General features: G+C 33.7%; 1 protein-coding gene across 1 annotated transcript in view; it reads left to right on the top strand.

Annotated features, from left to right (window-relative positions):
* LOC115222631 (C-Jun-amino-terminal kinase-interacting protein 4) overlaps nt 1-27,434 on the top strand; it is a 206,196-nt gene that overhangs the window by 153,688 nt on the left and 25,074 nt on the right. Inside the window, exons 18-27 of the mRNA XM_036511616.1 lie at nt 4-149; nt 2,858-3,046; nt 4,338-4,515; nt 5,296-5,508; nt 15,805-15,867; nt 20,180-20,251; nt 21,253-21,484; nt 23,982-24,062; nt 26,542-26,609; nt 27,270-27,421. Coding sequence (XP_036367509.1) covers nt 4-149; nt 2,858-3,046; nt 4,338-4,515; nt 5,296-5,508; nt 15,805-15,867; nt 20,180-20,251; nt 21,253-21,484; nt 23,982-24,062; nt 26,542-26,609; nt 27,270-27,421 — 1,394 coding nt within the window. The remainder of the gene's footprint in view (nt 1-3; nt 150-2,857; nt 3,047-4,337; nt 4,516-5,295; nt 5,509-15,804; nt 15,868-20,179; nt 20,252-21,252; nt 21,485-23,981; nt 24,063-26,541; nt 26,610-27,269; nt 27,422-27,434) is intronic.

The raw sequence follows: 27,434 nt of genomic DNA, 5'->3' as shown, positions 1-27,434 counted from the left end.
AAGATGATGGAAGAATGCATGCATATGGATGGAGTCTTCCAGCTAAATCCCAACCAACAATTCCCCGTGAAATACACAACAAAAGCCACGTACCTGTCCCTGTACCAATATATTGCAGACCATTATTAGAGAAAGAACCAGGCTTGAAGGTAAGGGTATTAAAAAAAAAAAAGAAGTTATTATTATTTCAGTTACAATTAGACTGTTAGAGGCTGAAGTATTTATTTCCTACTTTTAAATAATTTGATGCACTCACTCTTATACATACATACATACTACATACACACACACACACACACACACACACACACACACACACACACACACACACACACACACACACACCACACACACACACACACCACACACACACACATATATATATATATATATATATATATATATATATATATATATAAATATATATATATATATATCTCTGAAACAGTTAAGGTGGTTTCACAAGTAAATTTATGTAAAGAAAAAATATAAAGAAATGTTTTGAGAACTTTAGCATGAATAACAGAAAGAAAGTGTTTGAATTTTATCTAAATATGCTACTGTTTCAGTTGCTTTAAAAAAGGATTTAGTCATGTTGTATGAGAAGAGAAAATAAATTGAAAGAAATTAAATTATTCTTTCATATGTTTTTCTTAAAAAATTCACAAGGTGCTGGTATGTTCATTAATTGTAAATATATATAATCTTGACATAAAATAATAATGAAACAGTTAATTACTTTACTAGATTCTAACAAAGACTCATGATGCATTTCATTAGAAATATGGCAAATCTCCCAGACATTTTCCTCTTTCTCTTCATTGAGCCAATAAGTTTTACTTGCTTTTCTATTTACTTTTTATTTTTTATTCTCAATTGGTAAACCTTGCAAAGTCAACTTTACTTTCTCTTTTCCCAGAGATGATAAATAAAAATAAAATGGTATTGGTAATATGTTATGCCTCCCACCATTTTGTTCTTAACCTATAATGGTTTGGCTTGTGCCTCATTAAAATAATTTAGAATTTAGTTTTAATTATAATTTTAAATGTAAATAGTGTTTGTTTGTTCACCTATTTACTTTAAATACTGTAAAAAAAAAAAAAAAAAAAAAAATGCATCAGTTCCGCATAGACCCTGCCCATTCAAAGTACCCCGGATCCCAGATCGTCCCGCTGTGCTTGAGGAGACCTGTTGAGTCAAGTACATGAACACTCCGAACACCCCCTCCCCGCTGGTGCTCCCCTATATTTCTGCAGCCCCCCCACACATAAAAAGCACCATCCGAACGTGGCCGATGCCAGCACCGCCCCGACTGGCTTCTGTGCAGGTGGCACATAAAAAGCACCAACCGACCGTGGCCGATGCCAGACCCCTCTGGCACCTGTGCAGGTGGCACGTAAAAAGCACCCACTACACTCGCGGAGTGGTTGGCGTTAGGAAGGGCATCTAGCTGTAGAAACACTGCCAGACCAGACTGGAGCCTGGGGCAGCCCCTGGCTCCCCAGACCCCGGTCGAAACCGTCCAACCCGTGCTAGCGCGGAAAACGGACGTTAAACGATGATGATGATGATGATGATGATATATATGTATATATATGTATATATATGTATGCATGAAGATGCATGGCTCAGTGGTTAGAGTGTTGAGCTTACGATTGTGGGGTTGTGAGCTCGAATCCCGGACTGGGCTGCATGTTGTGTTCTTGAGCAAGACACTTTATTTCACATTGCTCCAGTTCACTTAGCTGTAGAAATGAGTTGCGATGTCACAGGTTTCAAGCTGTATCGGCTTTTGCCTTTCCCTTGGATAACACTGGTGGAGAGAGGAGGCTGGTATGCATGGGTCACCGCTGGTCTTCCATAAACAACCTTGCTTGAGCTTGTGCCTCGGAGGGTAACTTTCTAGGTGCAATCCCATGGTCAGTCATGACTGAAGGGGGTCTCAGCATATATGCATGCCAACATTCCCTTCTCTTTTTCTATTCCCTCTCCTTCCTCTCATTATTCATTGCTTTTTCTTCTCTTCCTCCTATACAGCTGTATGAAAGCATTTGTTTATTAACATAAACATCTGATTCTATATATATGTGTGTGTGTGATTGTATGTATATACATACATATATATATATGTGTGTGTGTGTGTGTGTATATATATATATATATATATTATATATATCATGTAATCACGTGACCGACCAGGCCATCAGATGTTGCTACACATCGCTGGTCACAATGTGCTTTGCATTGTTTTAGCCTTCAATGATGCCACCCCACTGGTTAAGTGAGTTGGCCAACAGAAGAAAGAGTGAGAGAAAGTTGTGGTGAAAGAGTACAGCAGGGATCACTACCACTCCCTGCTGGAGCCTCATAGGGCTTTGGGTGTTTTCGTTCCATAAACGCTCACAATGCCCAGTCTGGGAATCGAAACCACAATCCTATGACCGCGAGTCCGCTGCCCTAACCACTGGGCCATAATTCAAAGGTGATTTTGCTGCCATTTCTCCTGATCACTTGAAGACACTCTAGTCAATTTTGTTTTGTAGACTGTTATTGATGGTAATGATAATGATGGTGTGGTACAAAGTGCTCAATTGGCCATTACCTTCTTTGAACATAAGAGATAAGACATCTGTATGTGAAGTTCACTACTTAATAAAGGGCACTTGACTTAAAGTTCCAAGGTGCGAGATTGTAACCATGACTGCTCACTAAACGTAAGGTCCAGAAATGTATGGTTTTATAAGTTTAGTCCTACATACTTCTAGTCTATACTTGAACAGTATTTTTCTTTTCAGTGAGTGAATGACATTCATATCACAGTATATCACAATTATTATTGTTTCTTCATTTGTAGATATGGTGTGCTGCTGGTGTAAATTTGACAGGTGGCAGGACAAAAGATGGCGGTTCCATTGTTGGAGCCAGTGTTTTCTATTCTAATCCACCATCTGAAGAACTAGAAAAAAAGAAAGAAACCAAAGATGAGATTGAAAAGTTAAATGAAGAACTCAAGGTTTGTGCCTATGATTTGGAATGTTGCTTGGTATGTTTTTTTTTTTTTTAATTGATTACCGTTAGAATTATTTATTCATGTTTTAGCAAAAACTCTTTTCTGTTATTTATGAAGATTACTCTTTTACTTGTTTTGGTCTTTTGACTGTGGCCATGCTAGAGCACCGCCTTTAGTTGAGCAAATCAACCCCAGGACTTATTCTATCGGTCTATTTTACTGAACTGCTAAGTTACAGGGATGTAAACACACCAGCAATGGTTGTCAAACGATGTTGGGGGGAAAGACACAAACACACACACACACACACACACACACATACATATTTACACCGAGCTTCTTTCAGTTTCCGTCTACCAAATCCTCTCATAAAGCTTTGGTCAGCTCAAGGCTATAGTGGTTAGTGATTTTATCTGTTATTTATGAAGATTAGTGATTGTGATTGTTTACTGAAGTCAGTTACAAACATCATCATCATCATCATTGTTTAATGTCCACTTTCCACGCTAGCATGGGTTGGACGAAAGCACGGGTTGGACGCTCAGCATGGGTGTGTGAAATTAGTGTTAACATATTTAATATAGGGAGCATTAAAAAAACTACTAAGGGAGAATAAACTTGTATTTTCACACACACATAGACACACACATGTGTATTTTAAAAAATATATTTAATGTAGATAGATTACAGGTAGTAATGCTTTTGTTGTAGAAAATAATAACAATGCATATATATTGCTTCGTACACATTATGAGAGATAAATATGAAGCATAAATTTGGTATTTCTTTATTTCATGTGTTACATATGTTTCTGTGTTTAATAACTGATGATGTCATCATCATCATCATCATCATTTAACATCCACTTTCCATGCTAGCATGGGTTGGACCCATATTATAAATGTGAATTATAATTTAATTTACAAAAAGCATTTAACCATACCAAACACCATAGAACTCTTTGGGATCATGCAGCAGAAGGTTTTAACATGGTTGTTGTTAAGAGCTGCAACCTAAATGGTAATTCTGTTGCACATCTATTTCCACTGTATATATCATCATCATCATCATCATTTGATGATGATGATGATATATACAGTGGAAATAGATGTGCAACAGAATTACCATTTAGGTTGCAGCTCTTAACAACAACCATGTTAAAATCCTTCTGCTGCATGATCCCAAAGAGTTATATATATATATGTGTGTGTGTGTGTGTGTGTGTGTGGATATATACGTTGGAAAATGGATGTTAAATGATGATGATGAGGATGATGCAATTATGTATATGCAGAAATAAGTACATAGTCATTCATTCCTACAGGAACATGAGAAGAACCTAAAGCAAACTGAGAAAGAACAGATGTCATCATTTGTGTGGATTTGTACCAGCACTCAGCCATCCAGTAGGGTTACAGTTATTGATGCTAACAATCCTGGAGATATATTGGAAACCTTCAAAGTCACATCCTCACATATCTTATGTATAGCCAGTGTTCCAGGTAAAAGATTCATACTTATCACTTTCTTTGTTTTTCATTCTATTTTGTTATCATTTAAGAAAATTTCTTTTACCTTAATTTTTTTTCTTTTCTTCTAAAGTTACTATTTAATATATGTGTATATTGTGTGTGTGTGCATGTGTATAAATGATGAATAAGAACATCTGAGTCATAAGATTACCATATTTACACCAGTGTATCAACCACACTTGTGTATAAGTCACATCCCTAATTTGGTGTTGGATTTTTGTACAGAATTTTTTTCTCTTGATAGTTTTAACTTTGTCCCATGTATAAGACATACCCCAGTGCTTTCAGTTAAAATCAAGTGTAAACTAGTGCAACTTGTACACAAGTAAATATGGTTAGTTCAGAGATGACAACCACCCTCTACTTTATGATGTCAGTCTTCTTGTATGCCTCATAAATGTAGATTGTTATTGTTTAATCCTCTGTTTGCACTGATTGGACATACCCATGTTCAGAGCCATTCCAAACATGACCATCCATGGTGATGATCCAGCACGACTGAAAAGAATAAAAGAAATCCTCTTTTTTTTTTCCAGACGTTGTGTCTTTAGTATTATGCTATCCAACATGTTCTTTATAAGGTGATTTGTAGGAAATTTAACTGCCTCAGACAGTGAGGATGGTTGATGGTCAAGAGTATCTGTGTGTGTGTGTGTGTGTGTGTGGAAACAAATGAGATAAAGGAGGAATTGACTATTTCTTGAAAGTTGCACAAAGTTATTTTCTTTTTGTTTTATATTTACACTCTAGGTGCCATGGAGTCTGACTACCCAGTGGAAGAGGACATTCTGAAAGCTGATGCCTCTTCTCCTCACACCAATCCACCCTCGTCACCAGGTGGGTCCGGTAGCACTAACTCAGACAGTGGTATAGGTGGTATAACATTTGTACAATGTGCAACTGGTGCTGCTAGTAGAACGACCAGCAAAAGTTCTTCACCCACTGATTCACCGGCTCTAAGAGGTAAGGTATGACGGACTCCGAAGCTAGCCGCTGCTGTGTTTGCTGGCCAATTCGGTTCTTGCTCTGCCTATCATGTTTATAAATAGCCACTGTGTCAGTCACTCAGTCAGTGTTACTCAGTCACATGCACTGTTGCTCATTTCTGCGTTGTATATAGACAAAGAGATGAAACCTGCTCACTGTCCTCTATGTATTATACACACTCATTCTTTATATTGTTTTGGCAAAAGAAAAAAAAAAAAGCAATGAAAATGTTTTTGGCTTGATTTTATTTATTTTCACAATAACCTCTGCTTCTCTTCGTGTTTTGCTGTGTCATTTCATTCGTTTGAAACTAAAAGCAGCACCAGTTACTTTTCCATCTACCTAAGTATGGGCACTAGTTTATTTATTTATATATTTATTTATTTATTATATTATTATTACTATATAATTAATACTAACATTTATTAATATTAAAAAAAATTTGTTTATCATACAGATATAGTCACATATCTACCTGTATATGCATATCTTCATACCAACATTATATCAGTGTTTTTTTTTTTTTTCAATTCTTTTTATTTTATTGATGAAGTTGACAAGGGGAGAAGGCTAAGCTGGTTTGTTTCACTGCAGTGCTTGAAGGAAAATAAGGGAGGATCAAACCAAAATATTGCCCAGTTTCCAAGGATTGATAATGGCAACTGTTTATTTAAAGTTCTTTCATATCAGTATTGGACTGGCAAAAATAAACCCTCAGTACAATAAAATATTCAAACATTATATCATAAAAACAATTGATAGAGAACTATACAGTTGTAGTCATACAAGTAGTAGGGTGTACTCCACCATAACCCTTTCAATACTTAGCCAGCCGAAAAATTGTTTGGTCCACAAGACCAACTCGGCCACAGCCGGCCAAGATTACCCATTGTTATTTAAATGTGAATTTAAGCACAAATTTCGTTAGTACATTTGTGAAAACATGCGATTTCACTTTGTAAATAGTTAGGTTATAGTATCCGATATTGCTTGACATGATAACTGAACTCAGTGAATTTTGGGAGATTTTTTCCCAAATTTTTCTGGCATCAATTTTTTTGAAAATGGATAGGAGTTTCATGTTATCAAGCAGTGATTCCAAATTTAAAGGTTTCTCAATAGAAAATGTGGAGATATCGAGAAAAAGAATGAATGAGGTACAAATGAACGTGGTGTGCGAGAATGAATAGGATATTTCTGTATCCAAAACCAAAAGCAGCAATTCTGAAAAAACTGGAAGCAGCAATAGTGACAGCAAAGACAATTTTACATCAGAATGAAGTAAAAACTTTAAAAATGTTTTTATTAGCAATTTTTGTGAGGAGGTCTATCCATAGTCTTCCTTAAGAAGCAAAACCGTTAGACTTTTATTGTTTTCAGTATGCTTGTTTGAAGCGATCACTGCAGAAACAAACTGTTACGCAGAATGTAAACAAACAGTATATGCCAGGAAAGCACACGAAATAGGGGATTAAAGTTTGGAAAATTTGTGAAGCAAATACTGGGTACTGCTATAGATTTAGTTTTTATACAGGGAAAAATAATATTAGTCAGCATGGCCTAGGGTACGATGTGGTCTGGAATTTATCACTTCCATACCATAACCAGGGCCATATATTATTTTTTGACCGATTTCTTTAGTTCGGTCAAATTTGCAGTGGATTTAGGTGAATTCCAGTATTTCAGTTTATTTCACCTTTATGGTACACCTGTTCTGTTGTGCATTAAATTTAACTGATAATCTAGTAATGTGCACAATTCTTCTATATCAAAATTTTGTTGCATACCCAATTGAATATTAGCTGATGATTCATTTTCTATGGTGATGTTTAAACAAAATTTTAATATTTTTACTTTTTGCTCAGTTTACCTGTAATTAGAGTCACTTTGAGACGAAAGTTATGCAACAGAATTAAGAACCCTTTCTTCAATTATGTTCCGAATATCACATTAATATATTGTTAAGTAAAAAAAGTTACAGTTGTTTAATGAAACTAGTACTGTAAAGTTGTGCCCCAGCAACCACTGACAATACTCAGCTAATGATGATGTGTTGACTATTTTTTGTGTTTACGTGGCTTTGCTGTGAGGTTGTGTATTTTTTATATGGATTTATCAAATTTGTGGGTTGGCTAGGTATTATGAAAATTCTTCAAATTTTTGCAAGTACATACATATCTATATATATATAATATATATGTATGTATATATATATTTGTGTGTATATATATATATTTATATATATATATATATATCTACACACACACACACACACACACTCAGATGTATATATTTTCAAGAATTAAAATAAAAGTTTTCTAGCATGGGAATAACAGTAGAGGTTGGTATCACAGATGCATGTGTACACATGCACACACCCAACAGAATTAAATTAGCTAATGAGTCGATCAGCGTATATTTCTAGAGAAGAGGGTTATTGATATATAACTGCAATCTTACAAATCAACCCAGCCTTGACAACACGGGAAAATAAAAGTATAAAGCTGATGTTGATAATGGCAATAATATATATATATATATATATATATATATATATATATATATATATATATATATTTATTTATTTATTTATTTACTTAGCAGCTTTATTACCTCATTCTAACTTTTAACTAAATTGTTCTTTTAAAGTATTTATGATATGATTATATGTTCCAAGCTGTGATAGTGAAAGTTGCTTTAATATATTTGTTTTTGATTATTGGCAAACTCTGCCGTATTAGACACTCACACATTAATGGACCAGATGTTCCCTATGATATTATGAGACTTATGATATTTAATATTGTATTTTCTACAAGTATATTATTAATCAATATTTTTTGTGCACACGTTTCAGTGTGTGTTTGTATGTGTACATATATGTATATACATGTGTGTTTGTATACCCATACATACACATGCACACAAAGTGCATCAGACATCACAAAACAAAATGAGAAAAATCAAAGGTGCCAAATAGTAAAAAAAAAGCCAACATACTCTCAGTAAAAGTGACATAAATATTCAACTAAAGCACATCAAAGAAACAAGCCATTTATCAAAATTGTTCACAGTACCAACGACTGCTCTTGTCACTGTGAAGCCATGGGCTGATCCCGACCCCTACCTGCGACACTCCCAGCTGTAACAGTCCAGAAAGTTCATGTGAAGAGAGCTAGAATGCTTCATAATTTTGAGGATCACATGACCACACGGTTCTCTTAGGTTTTGCTGAGCATGAAAATTCTCCTCTCTGCATCATATAGTTCTTGTACATGATGTCTTCATGCGTGTCATGTTTCATAATGGACTTCACTAGTTTGAACCTCTTACAGATGGCTCTTAGGGATGATATTTTTGGACCTGCTCAAAGAACTTGGCTATCCTGATGACATTTGACCAACAAAGCCTCTTTCTTTTGATCACAGCAACATTTGTTTGACTGACATGTCCGAACCCAAAGGTACTGGTTGTGTTCAAGAAGCTGCCAATCTTCTAATCAGTGAGGTTGGTTGCCAGGACCATTATTTTCAAGTGTCTTTTTTGAGATTGACATTCACTTTGTTGATACTGTTCATTGGTCTGAAAGAGAAATCAGAAAAGTTAAGATTAGGCATATGCCACTTAATGTTCTGTTAGATTGTTTCCACTTTAGGTCTGCTGAAGCTGGTCCATAAAAACCTGGTGCACCAATATCCGTGTGTGTGTGAGCATGTGCATGCACACACATACACACATTTGTGCATATATAGATGAATGTATGTACATATATTTACATATATAAATACACACATAAATATACATTTATAAGTACATACATACATGTGTGTGTAAAATATAATTTATTACTTATAATTGATACTGCATTTGGAAAATAATATACATTTAAAAAACATACGCAAAGTAAAGAAAAATTTCCTCCACTTAAGATTTTATTGAAGAATATGTTAATAAGATTTTATTTTTTGTATGTAACTGTAAATGTTGTTTTTGTGCTTGCTTCTTTGATATTGTCACTAAAACACTGCCTCTTCTTCACTCTTTCTTATTTTAAACATATCATTATCTTCCTTTTCTCTCAATTTACATATTTTTCTCCTTTTATGATTATTATTTTTTTTTTTTGCATCTTCTGTTGTCTTCTTTCTATTTGTTCCTATTTTCTGTTTTCTTCACCTTCTGTTTTATTAGTACATCAATCCCCGTTTATCACTAATACATTCATCACTGATCCAGGATAACGTGGTATGTTCAATTGCGAATCATGTTATGGTTTTGTCAGCAATCAGTCAAAATATACTACTTTGACTGCAAAACCACGACCTCCCAGTAACCAACCAAGTGACTCAGCTGCCCAGAATACACTGATTATCACTTGTGTTCACATCACTGATTTGCAAAGTTGCAAGGTTGCGTATTTTTTATATGGATTTACATACTTGTATCCATCAACATGGGATTAATAAAAAAACAAAAAACAAAAAAACAAAAAAAAACAAACAAAACAAATCACCTGATTCTCACAAATGACACAGAAGAGTATCTTCTCTACAAGAAATGTTGAAGGTGGTCAAGAAAATATGTGATAGTGCAAGCTTTGCTGTTCTGGGCTACAAGTTTGCCGTCAATAAATCTACCAGTTATTCCATTTACAAAGTGGCTGGAGATGATTCGTTTATTTCTGAATTTTTAAAAAAACTAAATCCCTGTTATAAAGGAGGATAGTTGTATTATTATTATTATTATTATTATTATTATTATTGTTAAGAAAGTGACAAGCTGGCAGAACCATTAACACGCTGGTTCAAATTCTACCATGGTTGACTTTGCCTTTCATCCTTTTTTGGAGTTGGTAAAATAAGCACCAGTTGAACACTGGGGTTGATGTAATTGGCTAACACCCTGTCCCCAAATTTTAGGCCTTGAGCCTTTTGTAGAAAGGACAATATTATTGTTGTTGTTATTATTAAGGTAGAGAGCTAGTAGAACTGTTAACATGCCAGACAAAATGCTTAGTGGCATTTCATCTATTCCTATGTTCTGAGTTCAAATTCCGCCATTGAGTACCGGGATTAATATAATTGACTATTCTCTTCCCCAAAAATTTCAGGCCTTGTGCCTATTGTAGAAAGGATTATTACCCTCATCATCATCATTATTATTATTTTTTCATTTGTTCATTTACTATTGAAACTGAATTAGATTATCTCTTAAAAATTATGGAATTTTTTAAAGTTTAAAAAAAAAATGAAGAGGAGAACATTTTAAATGTGAAGCGGTTCTAACAGAATGATATGTGCTTTGTTTTATATTGTAAGCATGGCTTTAAATATCTAACATTGCTAGAACATGAATACTAAGCTTAGCCTGGAATTTCATTCTAATATATTTTCATCTTGATATTACATTCTGTGTAGATCTTGTTCAATGTTCCTAAGCACATTTTAAATATTTTCTCCCTAATTATTGAACTCTTTTTTTTAGATACAGATAGAAGCAGAGTGAGATGAGGGGAAAATGTAAAAAATATGAATGATTTATTTTAATTTTTTTTAGATACTACTAGTACTACTACAAAAACTACTACCAATATAAGTACTACTGTTATTATGGATTGTCAGAATTGTTAAAACATCCTACAAGATATCTTGCAGGATTTGTTGAAGCTCTTTACATTCTGAAAGTAAATACTTCTGAGGTTAACTTTGACAGAGGTTTATAAAATGAAGGCCCAGTCAAATATTGGGGTTAATGAAATTGACTAACACCTTCCTTGAATCTGCAGCACAAGATTATAAATTTGAGGGATCAATAAAGAAAGTATCAATCAAGTACTAGTGGTGATTTAATTGCATACCTTGCCTCACCCCAATTTCAGGTTTTGTACCTGCATTACAAATAATTATTATTAAAAGTGGTTGGCTGGCAGAATCATTATACACTGAGTTCAGATCTTTCCAAACTCAAGTGCTGAGATTGATGGTATCAACTAACCTCTCACCTCAAGATTGCTGGTTTTGTGTTTAAATTTGAAACTATTATTATTATTGTTGTTGTTGCTGTAGTTATTAAGGTGTTGAGCTGTCAGAATCATTAACATATCTTTACTTCTAAGTTGAAGATTTGGGGCCTAATGTCTATAATAGCCCTGAGGTGCTTTGGAGAAGTTGTCACTTGATTGACAACATTCTGTAATAAGTGAGTCATTCCAAGTTGGACTGCATAAATATTGATTGTTACCTAAGAGACAGTTGGTGAACTTTTCTGTTCCTTTCTTCACGAGACATAATGCTTCTGTGACTATTGGTAATATTTTGATCTTCCACATCCAGTTCATTTTATCCTCCAGCTTCTCTGATTTTCATGGAGTTATGTCTTACGAAATGTATTGCAATGTTGATAAGTATACACCTCCTATTCTTCTTATCCTTGATAATAATGTCAATCCTGCTTGTTTTATCTTCCTATCAGTGAGAAAGACCTTATTCCATATGATGGCAACATCATTATTGTCATTGACAATATTTGGTTAAAGTTTATACCACTTCTCAGTTATCTTGATTTCATAATTCTTACATATTTTCCTGTGTTATTATTCAAGTTTACATGTTTCATCTTCCAGTAGTTTTAAACACTCTCCTCTCTCTTCATCTCTGTCTGTGTTTGGCTTCTGTTAGAAACTATTTTTCAGTGAAACAAATTTCCACTCTTGTTACATTCCATCTCTTGCTAACATTCTCATTTTCTTAATCATCTCTCTTTAGCCCTTTTGCTACCAACTCATCTGAAACCAATTCTCCTTCTATATGTGATAACAAACTCCTGCTTTATTAAGTGATCTAAATTAAAACATTCCCTGGTTCAAACACTAGTATAATAATGAATCATTTTCTAAAATCTTTATTATTTCCAAAATTAGTTGAAACAAAGGTGATGTATTTTAATAGAAATCTAGTTACAAAAGGGTTAAGCACCAAAAGCATTTTCCTTAATTTCTTTGATCTTTCTTTTCTTCTACATTTACATTCCACAAGACATGACAATTTCAAATTTGTTACTGGATAATTAACCATAGTAATGGCAGGCTGAGTGGATCACACATAGGTAGTGATGGACTAAACATTGCCTCCATAATGATATGGTATTGGACCAAATACAACTTACATTTGTAGTGCAATAGTACATTCTGTATGTAATCATGTGTTGGAGGTTCACTAGTCAAGTTTTTGACGAATTTATTGCCTACAATGTAAATGTCACAAGATATTTCATGAAAGTAATTCAACAAAATGTTTTTTAATCAAAAAGTCAATCTCTCTCTTTCTACTCTAATTCCTGAAACTTGTTCCTCTAAAATATATGGAATGGACACTTCCATTTTACCCATTTGGAAAGTCCTATAGAAAATTCCTCACAGTTTATCAAATCTGAATTCAGGAACTTTTAAAAGTAAAGAATTATTATTGGAGTGATTTCATTTTAATGAGTGTGTTGGGGACAAGAAAAAGGCATCATGCTGTGAAAAAAAAAACGTGCTAAAAACTAACATAAAAAAATCTGTAAAAGGACATTACAGAACAATGAAGTCATCCATTTTAATTTTGTTGTTACTATTTGTATGTGTTTGAAGATGACAGGCTGCAATATGTTGTGAAATGCTTTAAGACCCATCAAATCTCAACCATCATGAATGTAAAATAAATGTGGTGGTGGTGATGGTGATGACTGACAATGTGACTAAAAAGATTTTTAAAATCAACAAGATAATATTTTCAGAAAAACACAATGTTTAATATTGATTAATAAGCATTGACTATGAATGAATAGACAACTTCAGTTTCTATTTCTCATCAGATTAGCAAAAAAAGAAAAAGAAAAAAGAAATTCTAATGCAAGTGAGCAATTTTGTTGTAAATGAAATTGAAGAACTTGTAACAGTACCATTATTTCATTTGGGTATATCTGTTTACATGTAGGTCTATACACACAACACAGATATACTGAGACATATGCTGCTAGATATACTGAGACATATGCTGCTAACATATACAAATATATGATGGGTTTGGGAACCATGGTGAATTAGTCCAGGGTTTTTTCATGATGATGTCATATAAATGCTTGAGTAAAGGCACCATACACACACACACACAGTTGAATGACTAACTGATGTTAACCCTTCTCTCTGCATCTTGTTTGCCTCAAGGAATGTATTCTGTTCATCTTCTATTTCTAATGCATACTAAATTTCTTTACTAATTACTTATACTAATGGTACATATACAAAACTCTGCACTAATACTCTGTATTTGAAATTCCAAACTAATATACTATTCATTACTAATCTTTGCTTGTGCATCTTGGATTTAGAATTCTCTTTTATTATTTCATGACAGTTGAAGATTTTTGCCATGATAAATTCGAAAGAGAGGGAAAGAGTGAGAGAGAGTAAAAGAGAGAGAGGAAGGGGAAGAAGAAGGAAAAGAATAATAGATGGTTGCATGTTTGACAAATTATTAAGTTCAGTATTAAGATAGTTGTTGTTATTATTATTATCCAGTGAGCTGGCAGTATAGTTAGCATGCCAGACAAAATGCATAGTGTCATTTTGTCTGCCCTTACATTCTGAGTTCAAATTTCCCTGAGGTTGACTTTGCCTTTCATCCTTTCAGGGTCAATAAATTAAGTACTTGTCAAGTGCTGGGGGCGACCTAATCAACTTACTCCCCCGCCTGCCAAATTTCAAGCCTTGTACCTATAGTAGAAAGGATTATCATCATCATCATCATCATCATCAAGGCAGTGAGCTGGTAGAACTGTAAGCATGCCAGAGACAAAGTGCTTAGTGGCATTCATCCAGCCTTATGTTCTGAGTTCAAATTCTGCCAGTTGACTTTGCCTTTCAATCTTTCAGGGTTGATAAAATAAGTACCAGTCAAGTACTGCCCTTCCCCAAAAATTTCAGGCCTTGTGCCGATAACAGAAAGGATTATTGTTATTATTATTATTATTGAGTTCAAATTTTGTCAAGCTCGACTTTGCCTTTCTTCTTTTGGGGTTGATAAAATAAGTACCAGTTGAGTACTGGGGGGGTTTGATGTAAATTGGCTATACTTTTCCTCCACAAATTCCTGGTCTTGTGCCTATAGTGAAAAGGAATATTATAAATGGCTCAGCAGAATTATATGTGCAGTGGACAAAATGCATTTATAATCTGAAGTTAACTTTGCCTTTCATCCTTCTACTGTTGCTAAATCAAATACCTTTCAAGAGTTAGGGTGGGGGTTTGATTTTCTTTCTTTTTTTTTTGTCAACTTAGCTTTCCACCAGATTTCGAGCTTTTGCTAATATTAGAAGCAGTTAGGAATGAACAGAATAACATACAAGTCAAATACTGGGGTTGATTTAATGAAGTAACTCCTTTCCTATATTTAAGACTTATACTTATATTAGAAACAATTATTGTTATTAATTTGGTAGAATTATTAAAATATTAGGCAAAAAATTCCTTTCGGCATTTATTCTGGCACTTTGTTTTCTGATTTCAGAATCATACTGAAGTCTGCATTGTCTTTAATCCCTCCATTGACTAACCCCTACTTATAAATTTCTGATATTTTATATTGATGTCTATAACCTATTATTATTTTACGTTGTGCAGAAGATGTATACACATATTTGAGTGTAATGTGTGTATGTGTACATCTATATGATGGGTTTCCAGTTGATTTCCATCTACAGAATTTCAACCAAAGGTTATTGGTTAATTTGATGTATTGGTAAAATGCACAATGCTAATGGAACCTAGTTATATGTACATACACACAACCACAAATATTCATATATATATATATATATGTATATATATATATATGTATGTGTGTGTGTGTGTGTGTGTGTGTGTATATGTATATAGTGTGTGTGTATGTATAATCATTGTAGTTTATGTACAGCTATGGGTGTACTAGAAATAAGCCGAAATTTTTCTTTTTACCTTTCGAAAATACTACTTGAGATATCTCATGACAATAATGTAATTAGATAGAATGAAAGCTAGCTTGCTAGTATATATATATATATATATATATATATATATATATATATATATATTCTGCAAGTGAGAGAGAGAGAGAGAGAGAGAGATAGTAAGGACTGTGTGTGTGTGCAGATCATGGAATAACTCTGAAAAGAGACTTTCGAAGTTGTTTTTGTTGTGCTGTTGAAGAAAAATTGGAAATTGTTGACATTGGTGTGAAATGTTTCCTTTCACAGAGAGCAGTCCTGATGGCAGATCTTCATTGGAAACTGTCAAAGAAGCTGTTAAAACTCTGAAAGGTAACAAAAAAAAAAAAAAAAATTAAAGATATAAATATATACATAATAAAAAATTGAAAATTATGATGCTAAACATAGAAAGAAAGAACCATAATATAAAAAAGTTGTTTTAATTTATACCAAGATTGCACAATCAAATGAGATTTAATTAATATTTGCCTCATTATTCACACATTCATCGTGATCATGATCATTGTCATCATCATCATCATCATCATTGTCATTGTATATATTCCAACACTGTTACCCCCCCCCCCTTTTTTTTTCTGTTTTTGCTTTCTCTATTTCCCTTCCTTCTGCGCTGTCATTCTGGTGGTGAATTGGTAAAGTTTGGTAAAGTAGTGCTCGAATTGTCTTGTGTTATTCAGTTTCAGACTTTTACATTCAGAGTTCAGATCTTTCTGAGGTTGACTTTACCTTTGATAACTTCTTGAGTTAATAAAATAAAGTACTAGTAACATATTAGAATTGATGTAATCAACTGTTATCGCCTCCTAAATGTTCCAAGTTAGAAAATCTTCATCATCATCATTATTATTATTGTTGTTGTTGTTATTGTTCAGTAGTTTTATTTTAATTGCATTCCTTTACTTCTCTATCAACTGCAGTTTTATGTACCCTGGGTATGCAACAAATTGGCAGAATTGTTAGAGTATTTGTAAAAATGCTTTATAGCATCTAATCTGGCTTTTGGTATTCTGAGGTGGCAAGCTGGCAGATTCATTGGCACTCCAGGCAAAATGCTTAGCGGCATTTTGTCTGTCCTTATGTTCTGAGTTCAAATCTACTGAAGTCAGTTTTCCCTTTCATTCATCTGAGGTCACTAATATAAGGTACCAGTCAAGTAATGTGGTTCTACTTGACTGCTCTCCCTTCCCTCAAAATTGCTAGATTTATGCCTTTGTTAGAATCATAATTATTATCATGACAATAATCTGACGGATTTGTTGGATTATGAGACAATTGTAGTAATTATTCTGATTTCAAAATCCCATCAAAATCAACTTTGCAGTTTATCCTTCTGCAGCTATATTTGTTCCATTAGGTCAGAGGGTTTATGATAAAGGAGGGGAACGTGTCTGTTCACAATGACATGGACATCTGAAACCCATTAGCAAAAGTATGGTGCCAGCTAGCTGAAACCAAGTTGTAGTGACGGCTGTTAGAGCCTTTTGTAAAATTGCTTTATTTAGCATTTCTTCCAATGTAATTGACTTATCCTTCTCTTTTAAAAGTTGCTGGTCATGTGCCAAAATTAAAAGAATTATTATTATTTATAATAATAAGGTAGCAAGCTGGCAGAATTGTTAGCATGTTGGGCAAAATGCTTAACGGCATTTCATCCATCTTTCTGATTTCAAATTTACCTTTCATCCTTTCAGGGTTGGTGAGTTAAGTACCAGTGAAACACTGGGGTTGGTGTAATCGACTAGTATCCTCCCCCAAAATTTCATGCCTTGTGCCTTTAGTAGAAAAGATTATTATTATTATTATTATTATTTTTAGTGTAGTAAATTAGCATAATCATTAGAGTGCTTGGAAAAAATGCCTCGCAGTATTTGTTCAGAGTCTATTTTCAGGTAAACTTTCTTAACAAGCTCTACAGAACATTCCAATCTTTTTTAGTCATTTGTCTATATCATTACTCACAGTCTCTAATGCACCAATTATTACAGGCACAACCTTTATAGTTTCCCTATTCCAAATTCTTGCAGTTTCAAATTTTAATGGATTATATTTTTTTAATTTTTCATCTTCCTTCTTTACACTCTTGGAAACAAATGGACATGATGGATCAATCAGTAAGCAACTTTGCTTTTCCTTGTCTGTTATTGTTATATCTGGTTTATCATTTTCTATCTTCTTATCGGTTTGAATTGGAAAATCCCATAAAATTTTGCATTTTTCCAACTCAAGCTCTCCTTCAACCTGCTGATTACACCAAGTACTTCCAGCTTCAAATTCCCATTTCTGAAAAAGCCTCCAGTGTAAAACTTTCACAACTTGGTCATGTCTCTATTTCTTATATTCACCCTGAGCCAACTTGTAACATTCTCCAACAATGTATGCCATTGTTTCATTCCAAATTCTACACACTCTACATTTTGCTGACACTTTCTCCCCATACACATATTTTCTCTTTGTTTATCTTGAGCTGCTCTTAAAAGTCTCTCATTTTTCAAGTGCCCTTTTTTGAACCAAGCCCAGGTTTTTGTTCTACATATATCCCCAGTTGCTTTCCAAAGTCGACCATGCAAAGGTTACTCATCAATCTATTTAACATGCCCACTTTGAATTTCATTCTTGTAGTTTTCTCCTATTCCTCAATTGATCACCTGTTGTTTATCCACTGCATTTAGTAAATTCTGTGTGCCGTTCTGTAAATATTCTAATAGGCTTTTTCTTTCCATCTGTACACACTCTTCCACAGCAATAAAACCTCTTCCACCCAGATCTCCCTTCGAGTTCAACTGGCTAATATCAGCTTTCAGTTGTGGGCTCCATAACATAGTCAACAGCTTTCAAATGTTTCTGTCAAGTTTCTGTATGTTGCTTTTTGTCTGATTCACAATTCCAGTTCTGTACCTGATAACTGGCACTGCTCTTGAATTTATTGCTTCAATGACAGTTGTTGAATTTGAGTTTGACTTATATCTTTTCACTCTCTTTGTATACTCCCTATTTGTATTTTGCTTCATTTCTTCATGTTTTCCTTCATCTGCCACCAGTATTCTTAAATACTTATACTACTGTCCTTTCTCAACTGCTTTCATTGTTTGTCCTTTTGGCATTTCAATTATTATTATTATTATCATTATTATCATTATTGTCATTATTATTATCATTATTATTATGTTTTTGCTGTTGCTTTTTTATGCAAGGTGTTTCAAATCTCACCCAGAACCTCATATAACAAACACCAAGCTGGACATTTTATTCTAGGTTTATTTATGTGCAGCAATAATACATTTCGGTGAAAAGAGACTAATCACTGAGAATTAAGATTCTGTTAAAAGTTTGTTTTAATATTTGAAGTTTTGAAAGATTTTAAGATTCAGATATTTTAAAGTTGAGAATGTTTTCCTTAGAATGTGGGCTGTATCTATGGAAACAATTTTTTGTAGTTCTGATAATTTGGGTTTCCTGGTAATTGACCATGATATTTAAGGGGACCATTTAGTATTATCCCTCAAAGCCCCAATGATTACACAGTTGTCGTTCTTAGATGCCATATTTTTGAAACCTCTATTTTAAGGTCTTTGTATTTACTTAACTTTCAAATGTTTTCACAGAGGTGTTGCAGTCTGCTGGGATTGACATATCTATGAGCAAGCATGCTTTTCTAATGTGATTTTTACCATAATATCTTGTCTATTGGCCTAAATAGAATTCAGCTTGTAATGTGTGCCAAGTGCACCAGTTACATAGGAATAATTGTCATCTTAAGTCTTCCACAAGCTTTTCATCATTCTAGCAAGGTTCTGATATTTCTCAATTGTCTTCAATTTGTTTGGTATCCGCTAATAATAATAATAATTTCAAATATTGGCACAAAGCTGTTATTATTGTTAATGCTAAAGGGGCAAGTTGGCAGAATTGTTAGTGCATTAGACAAAATGCTTAGCGGCATTTTTTCGAGCTTTTTATGTTCTGAGTTTTAGTTCCATGGAGGCCATCTTTGTTTTTCATCTTTTTGTGATTGATGAATATAAAATATCTATCAAGTATTGGGGTCATGTAATTTACTAACATCCCTCCCCCTATAATTTGCTGACCTTAATTTTATTATTATTGTTGACTTCATAACAATTTATAAACTTTCATGAAAATGTGAAATAATTCTTTTTGGAACGGTGTATCTCGAAGCACTTGAAGCTATAAATAATAGAAAGTGAATGTTGGGTTGGAAGACTCTTTTGGATAGAAAATTTTGAAGGCTACACATTAATTATTACTATTATTATTAAAGGGGGGGGGGCTGGCAGAATTGTTTGCATGCCAGACAAAATGTTGCTAAGCATTTTGTCCATCTTCATGTTCTGAGTTCAAATTCCACCAAGGTCAACTTTGCCTTTCATCGTTTCGGGAGGTCAATAAATTAAGTACCAGTGAAATACTTGGTTTGATGTAACCAACTAGTCCCTCTTCCCCCCAAAATTTCAGGCCTTGTGCCTTTAGTAGAATGGATTATTATTGTTGTTGTTGTTGCTGTTATTATTATTATTATTATTATTATTATTATTATTATTGCAACACAGTTTACTGACATTTTATATTCAACTTTTCATTTACCTTTTTTTCACTATTGAAGAAAAAGTTGATGACACTAAAGAGGGTGACGATATCCCTGAAGATCGAGGAAATCCTGAAGGCAGTGAGTCAGGTAAAAATAATGAATAAATAAAAAAAATCCAGTCTCTTTTAAAAATTTTACAAAGTCCACCATATAGAAATGGCAGTCAGGTATATCTTTTTTTCATAAAAAAAAAAAAAAGAAATACTTGTTTGTATATAATGTTTGCTGTTTTATTTTGTAATGATATTTCCTAATATTTTACCTTGAAGTCTTACAGAAATTCTTTGTGTGGTCTTATGCTGGTAGGAAATTTTAATGTTTCTATATTATCTTTAGAATTAGTACCCCAACTTTAGAAATCTATTATTTTTTTTTCACCTAAATGCTTTTTGTTTTCCTCTTTCTTTTTGTATATATCTTTTATTTCTTTTCAAAAAGAAATCTTTTAACTTCCATGGTTATATATTTATATTAATTATTTTAATTGTTCTTCGTCTACATTAAGTATATGTTTCTGTAGATTTTTATATTTAAATTAAAATTAGTAGAATTTTTTTTTCTTTTTCTGATAGCCATGCATGATTTCTGGCTTCAAACTTTTGCAAAAAATAGATTTCTGCTCATATTCTTTCTTTCTTTTTTCTTTCCTTTTCTTTTCTTTTCTTTCCTTTTCTTTTCTTTTCTTTTCTTTTCTTTTCTTTCTCTTTTTCTTTCTTTCTTTCTTTCTTTCTTTCTTTCTTTCTTTCTTTCTTTCTTTCTTTCTTTCTTCTTTCTTTCTTTCTTTCTTCTTTCTTTCTTTTTTCTTTCTTTCTTTCTTCCTTCCTTCCTTCTTCCTTCCTTCCTTCTTCCTTCCTTCCTTCCTCCTTCCTTCCTTCCTTCCTTCCTTCCTTCCTTCCTTCCTTCCTTCCTTCCTTCCTTCCTTTCTTTCTTTCTTTCTTCTTCTTTCTTTCTTTCTTTCTTTCTTTCTCTCTCTCTCTCTCTCTCTCTCTCTCTCCTCTCTCCTCCCCTCTCCCCCTCTCTCTTTCTTTCTCCATCATTAATATTATTACAAATATTTTGGGATGCTGGTGTTTTCTCTACCTCTTCAGTTGATGCCCAAGGTTCATTGATAAAAGCAACTGGATCACCAGCATCGTCTGGCACTACTACACCAACGTCGAGTCCTTCACTGGGTCTTGAAAAACGTCTTCTCCAAGAACCGACGGAACTTGTGAAAGATGGCATTTCCACTCTCCCGACTGATAATGATTTGCAATATGAAGAAGTCGAAAAAATGAGCAGTGTCTTACCTACAATGTGGCTGGGCTCACAAAGTGGCAAGTAAGTACAGCAGAACAACTTTGTTTTAGTGGTGACTATGTCTCTTTTGGAACTGGTGGTGGTAGTAGCAGTGGTGGTAGCAATGGTTGTGATAGTAGCATCACATCAGAACAATGGTTGTGTAGGTTGTAAAGATTGAATATTAAGAATATCAATACACCATTACTGCTATCACTTTCATCATCATCCGTGGTGTCATCAATCTATTTATATTTTGTCTCTCGCCTGACTAATATTTCTTAGATGTATGGAGAACATTCATAATTATCTTTATAAGTTTATTATTATTATTTCATGTACGCATAACAGATTAGACTGTTGGAAAAAATTCCTAACATTGCTCTACAACAAGTAACATTAGATGCCAAGAACCTTCCTAAGGTAAAATCATTAGATCATTGGGGGGAAAATGCCTTGCAGTGTTTCTCCTGGCTCTTTATTTTCTGGTTTCAAATCCTGCTAAGGCTACCATCACATTTCATTCTTTTGGGGTTGATAAAATATAACATTAGTCAAGTACTGATATATGTTTCTTGTAATTGACTATCCCCTACCCTAAAAACTCTTAGCCTTGCATCTAAATTAGAAATAATTGTTTATTATGTTTTCAAAAACTTCTTATGAGTTTCTACTACAGCACCATCTATGCAACATTGTAGAACTGTGTTTGGATAGTGTTCTTGGTGTTAGTATAGTGTTTCACATATTGTATAGAATATGTACATTTTGTGTTGTATTGAAATGTTGGGTGATGTTTGTGTAGAATGTGTATGAGTTGTCTTTTATAGTAGTGCTCCTCAGAGTGAGTGGTACTACCTTAGAGAAGGGGATAGTGGAAATTTTTTATAAAGATATTGGGGTCAAAGGACATGTAGCAGGGTGATATCTGTACAGTTTTTTTATTAGTTTTAGTCTCCTATTTTAAATATTATAAAAATAAATGTTAAATATAATACACACTTAGTACCCTCTGGATGGCTGTTAATACAAAAAGGGTAATTATTTCTTTTCCAAATAGTGGGATTAAATATAAATTATGATTGTATGTTAGTCACAATGACATTATCAACATTAATAATAAAAAAAATGAAAATGTATATAAGTAAATAAACAAAATTGAACATTTACCACAAATGCATGTAATTTTTAAACAATAAACCAAAGTGTACTTTAAATAATATTGTCAAAATTTGTGGGTATTTCTGTACATGAAATAAAGGCTGTCACTGCACTTGTAGCAATTGGTAATGTTCTGACTTGCATGTACATGCATATGTGCATCCTTCAATGTTGTTCATTCTAGCTCTGGGTTTTCTGTTAATCTTGTAATCTAGTCATATGTATAAACAGGTATGTGTAAATTTGCATAATTGCTGTGTAGTAAAAAGTTTGTTTCCCAACCATATGGTTCTGAGTTCATCCCACTGCATGCCATGTAGGGCAAGTGTCTTCTACTATAACCTCAGACTCATCAAAAAACCTTGTGAGTGGATTTGGAAGATGGAAGCTGAAAGATGCCCATCATATATCCATCTGTATATCTTTCTCTCTGTCTTTATATATGTGGTGTGTGAGTGTGTTGGTGCCTGTTTGTCTCCTCCCCACCTTGCACTGCTTGGTTCATCCCCGTAACTTAGCAGTTTGGCAAAAGAGACCAATAAAATAAGTACCAGGCCTTAAAGAAAAAAAATGTACTGAGATTGATTCTTTTGACTAAAAATTCAAGGTAGTGTTCTAGGGCATAGCTGTAGTTTAATGATTGAAACAAATAACAAATAAAAAAAATTGAGAAAGATAAAAGATATAAAAAAAATACAATTTCAAATTAAAATATAAAGATAAAACTTAAAATGGTAGCTATGGGAGTACGTGTGAGGCATAAAGAATATGTACCTGAGTTTGACTGGTGCCATACGCTAAAGATCAGGTCAGTAACTATGGTTAGGCAATAATGTATAAATTATTTGCTGATAGTAGTGTGGTGCTCTGTTAAATAGTCATTTGTGTTAAACTAGTACCCAGGACTAAATTTCTCTGGTGTATATATACTAACCGTTTATCATTCAGGATATTCTGTCAAATGTAATGCTTTTTCAGTCACATTGCTTTTAATTAATTCTGCATTATTTGGTTGCTTTGAAATTTTGATGATGTGATTGTATATTTTTATAATGGCATTGAAATGTAGATGTGATAGGCCGGATCTGGCTGGCTATAACATAATGCCGGTGACATACTTGGGCTGGATATGGCCATTTTAAATGCTTAAGGGTTAAAAATAGGAATAGGTGTGCAGCATTGAGTCACAGCAAGAGTGGCATCGTTTTGATTCAGTGTATTGAAAGAATGTTAGTAAAAGAAAAGGATTGATAGTTAAAAATATTTGATTAACATTGAGGTAGTGGATGTGTTGTGTGAGTTGTGCTTATTTGTTTGTTCTTTCAGTCTTTGTTAAAAATTAATAATTGATGTATCATTCTTTCTTTCTGTTTTGCAGTTTGTATGTACATTCATCCGTGTCACAATGGAAACGATGCCTGCATTCTGTGAAACTTCCAGACTCTGTGTTAAATATTGTGTGAGTATCTTTCAATTCAATTATCTTCAATTCAAGGAGAAAAAAGAATAAATATAAGAAACACACACACACACACACATTAGGGTGTTTGGAAAGTAATTGCTTTTTTCACCATTATGGAGTATATATCAACCAATCACTTTAGAGCCAAGGTCGAATGGGTGGGAACTGTCTAGAAATAGTATATCATCTCTTTTATCTGGTAGCGTGTCATTCATAGTTGGTAATTAACCCCATGGAGGATAAGAGCTTTATGAAACAACGTATTTGTCATTGCTTACTGTATATTTTGTATGAAAAGTACTGCTACAGAAGCAATGAAGAACATTTGTGAAGTGTTTCTGGATGCAGTGAAAGCTCGTACATGTCATCTCTGGTTGAAAAGGTTTAAAGATGGCAATTGTGACATATCTGACAAGCTTCTCTCTAAAAGTTGACCTATTCTGAATGACAATCTTTTAAATGAGACCATTGTATCAGATCCACGTCAAAGCACCAGAGATTTGGCGCAAAAATTTAATGGGTCATGTTCAACAATCCACAAACATCTCATGCAAATTAGGAAAACATGCAAAGAAGGAATTTGGGTTCTACATGAGCTTACACTTGAGAACCAAATACAATGTTCCACCCACTGCAGCAGTCTTCGAACCAGGTGTAACGATGTGTCATTTATGCAGTACATTGTTGTAGATGATGAAAAATGGGTTTTGTATCACAACTGTAAATGAAAAAGACAATGATTGTCATGTAATGAGAGGCCAGTGCCAACACCAATACCAGAACTCCATCCACAAAAATCCTTGCTTTGTGTTTGGAGGATCATGAAAGGTATCATCCATTATAAACTGCTGGAATGTGGAAGAACTGTTAATACAGATATTTATTGCCAACAAATTGATCATGTAAATGAAAAATTATGTGGAAAGTGACTAGGTTTGGTAAACAAAAAACATGTTATTCTCTAGCATGACAATGCATGGCCGCACTCTTCAAAACAAACCCAAGAAAAAATAAGATCATTAGATATCCTCCACTCTCACCTGACTTAGCACATATGGAATTCCATCTGTTCCGATCACTAGAATATTTTATAAGAGGCAAAAGATTCAAAAATAGAGAGGAAATAGAAAACAGTCTTTCAGACATTTTTTTCAGGAAAAGAAATAGGTTTCTTTGAACGTGGCATAAAAAAAAGTTGCTTTCCTGTTGGGCTGCAGTCGTTGAAAATGCTGGTGTTTACATTCTTCATTAAAACTATTCAGATAAACGTAGTTTACATTCGTTTTTATATCTTTTCTGGTAATACACAATTATTTTCCGAACATTCTGATACATATGCACACGTAAGTATGTGCATTGCTCCATCCAACAGTGGCTGAGCGTTACAAGAAACCTGTTGACATCTCTTGAGTTGATAAATAGTTCACCATTCACACACCACACCACACCACACCACACTCCAAGCACTTACCTTTCTTTGCAGTTCATTCATTTGCTGACCTTGTGCTGCTCATATGTCTGGGACAGGGCTGCTGTTACACATGAACGTACACACACACACACACACACACACACACACACACACACACACACACACCAGCCTAGATGATAGCCAAAATTGTATCATCATAAAGTGTAATGTCCCTTTTTAAGTTTCAAAATCTTTGTGGCTCTCATCAGTTACCTGACTGCTAGTAAGAAGCATCACATTGAATTACTGTTATTTTCTCGCATTAACATTCTTAACTGCATCTAAAAGATAACCAATTGACTGATTCATTGACGTTCAATTACATACATTCCTCTACACTGTGACTCGCAGACTTGTTACTTCTAATATTGCTATTATGAAAGCCCCTCCCCTTCCTCCGTTCAACACTGAAGTAACTAGTTATACATATCTCTGCAACAGTATCAGATACATCTGCTGCTGTTTTATTCATCATGCCCATATATCATGAGTTTTTTTTTAGTAAACAAAATACTAAGAGGTAAGCATCCAATAATCAATAATACCAAAATAATTTAACCCTTTAATATTCAGATTAGTCATGTCGTATTTCATAGCTTTGAGATATCAATGATGTGGTTGTCTGTTTTAAGAATGACATTGTAGGCTTTGTATGAGAGGCCAGATCTAGCCAGTTTGAACATAAAACAGGTAAAATATTTTAGCTGGATATGGCCAGTTTAAACACTAAAGGGTTAACTGTATTTGCAATACAGTTCAATTCTCATTTGGAATCAGTTAACTTTCTTACACTGTTCAATAGCATTGAAAAAGGAATTAACATCACGATATCCCATATTTCCTTTCTTCTTCAAACAAAGCTTTCATACCCAATCAAAAATGCAAACCTTTAAATTTTAAAACGATTTTCAACACTTACAGAACAAAGTGTACCTTAGTTGTTAAATTTGTTTATTGTGTATCATCTCCTTTAACTAAGATGTCATTTAATTCAATTCTTTACAGGCACACCAAAGGCAGAGTCCTAGTAGCATTAGCAGATGGATCTGTGGCAATATTCCATAGAGCTTCAGGTAAAAAAACAAAAAAGAAAAAAGAAAATGCAAGATTTTATTTCATTGTTGTCTTTTGTTTTTTAAACTATCTGCAAAAGAAAACTTCAAGAATATTCAAGTCTGAGAACAAATATTAGTTCTAACCTTTGCAGGTCTTCTTCCCAAATATTAGCTTGATATTGCTGTAGGTTAATGTAAGTCATGAGTTTCAGGGAAATAAATCAAGTCATTTCTCTATCATTTTGACCTTTGGAGTACCTGAATCTTTTTACCAATATTTTACATTTTTCTCAATCTTGGATTTTCTTTATACATTCCTATGTTCTCATCTCGGTATCATTGAGTCAGTCTCTTCTTGGTTGCCTCTGCCACCACTTTCTCCATCTCCTTGAATTAATCCATTTGTTGTACTGCACATTTGTTAGTTGTTTTCATAATTATTGTTAACTTTTTATAGACGGAATATAATGATACATAATGGCATATCAACTTGACCTTAACTACACTTAAGCTACATAATTTAACAAAGTCATAGATTACTATGTTACTTAGCGGGCTCTGACAGTTTATGGACTATAACTTTAAGATTACTGTAGTGTAAGACATTTTTTAAATAAAAGAATAAGTATTCTAGTCTGCTCGTTGATGTAAAATTAAAATGTAATCTTTTTCTTGCAGATGGCCAATGGGACTTGAAGAACTACCATCTTTTGGATTTAGGAAAACCAACACATTCGATACGATGTATGGTCCTTGTTGCAAACAAACTTGTATGGTGTGGCTGCAAGAACAGTATCCATGTAGTGGATCCTCAGAATATGAAAGTAGTTGTAAGTGATCTTT

The sequence above is a fragment of the Octopus sinensis genome, linkage group LG20 (genome assembly GCF_006345805.1).
Source record: "Octopus sinensis linkage group LG20, ASM634580v1, whole genome shotgun sequence".
NCBI classification, from domain to species: domain Eukaryota; kingdom Metazoa; phylum Mollusca; class Cephalopoda; order Octopoda; family Octopodidae; genus Octopus; species Octopus sinensis.
This window is presented reverse-complemented; position numbering and strand designations above follow the sequence as displayed.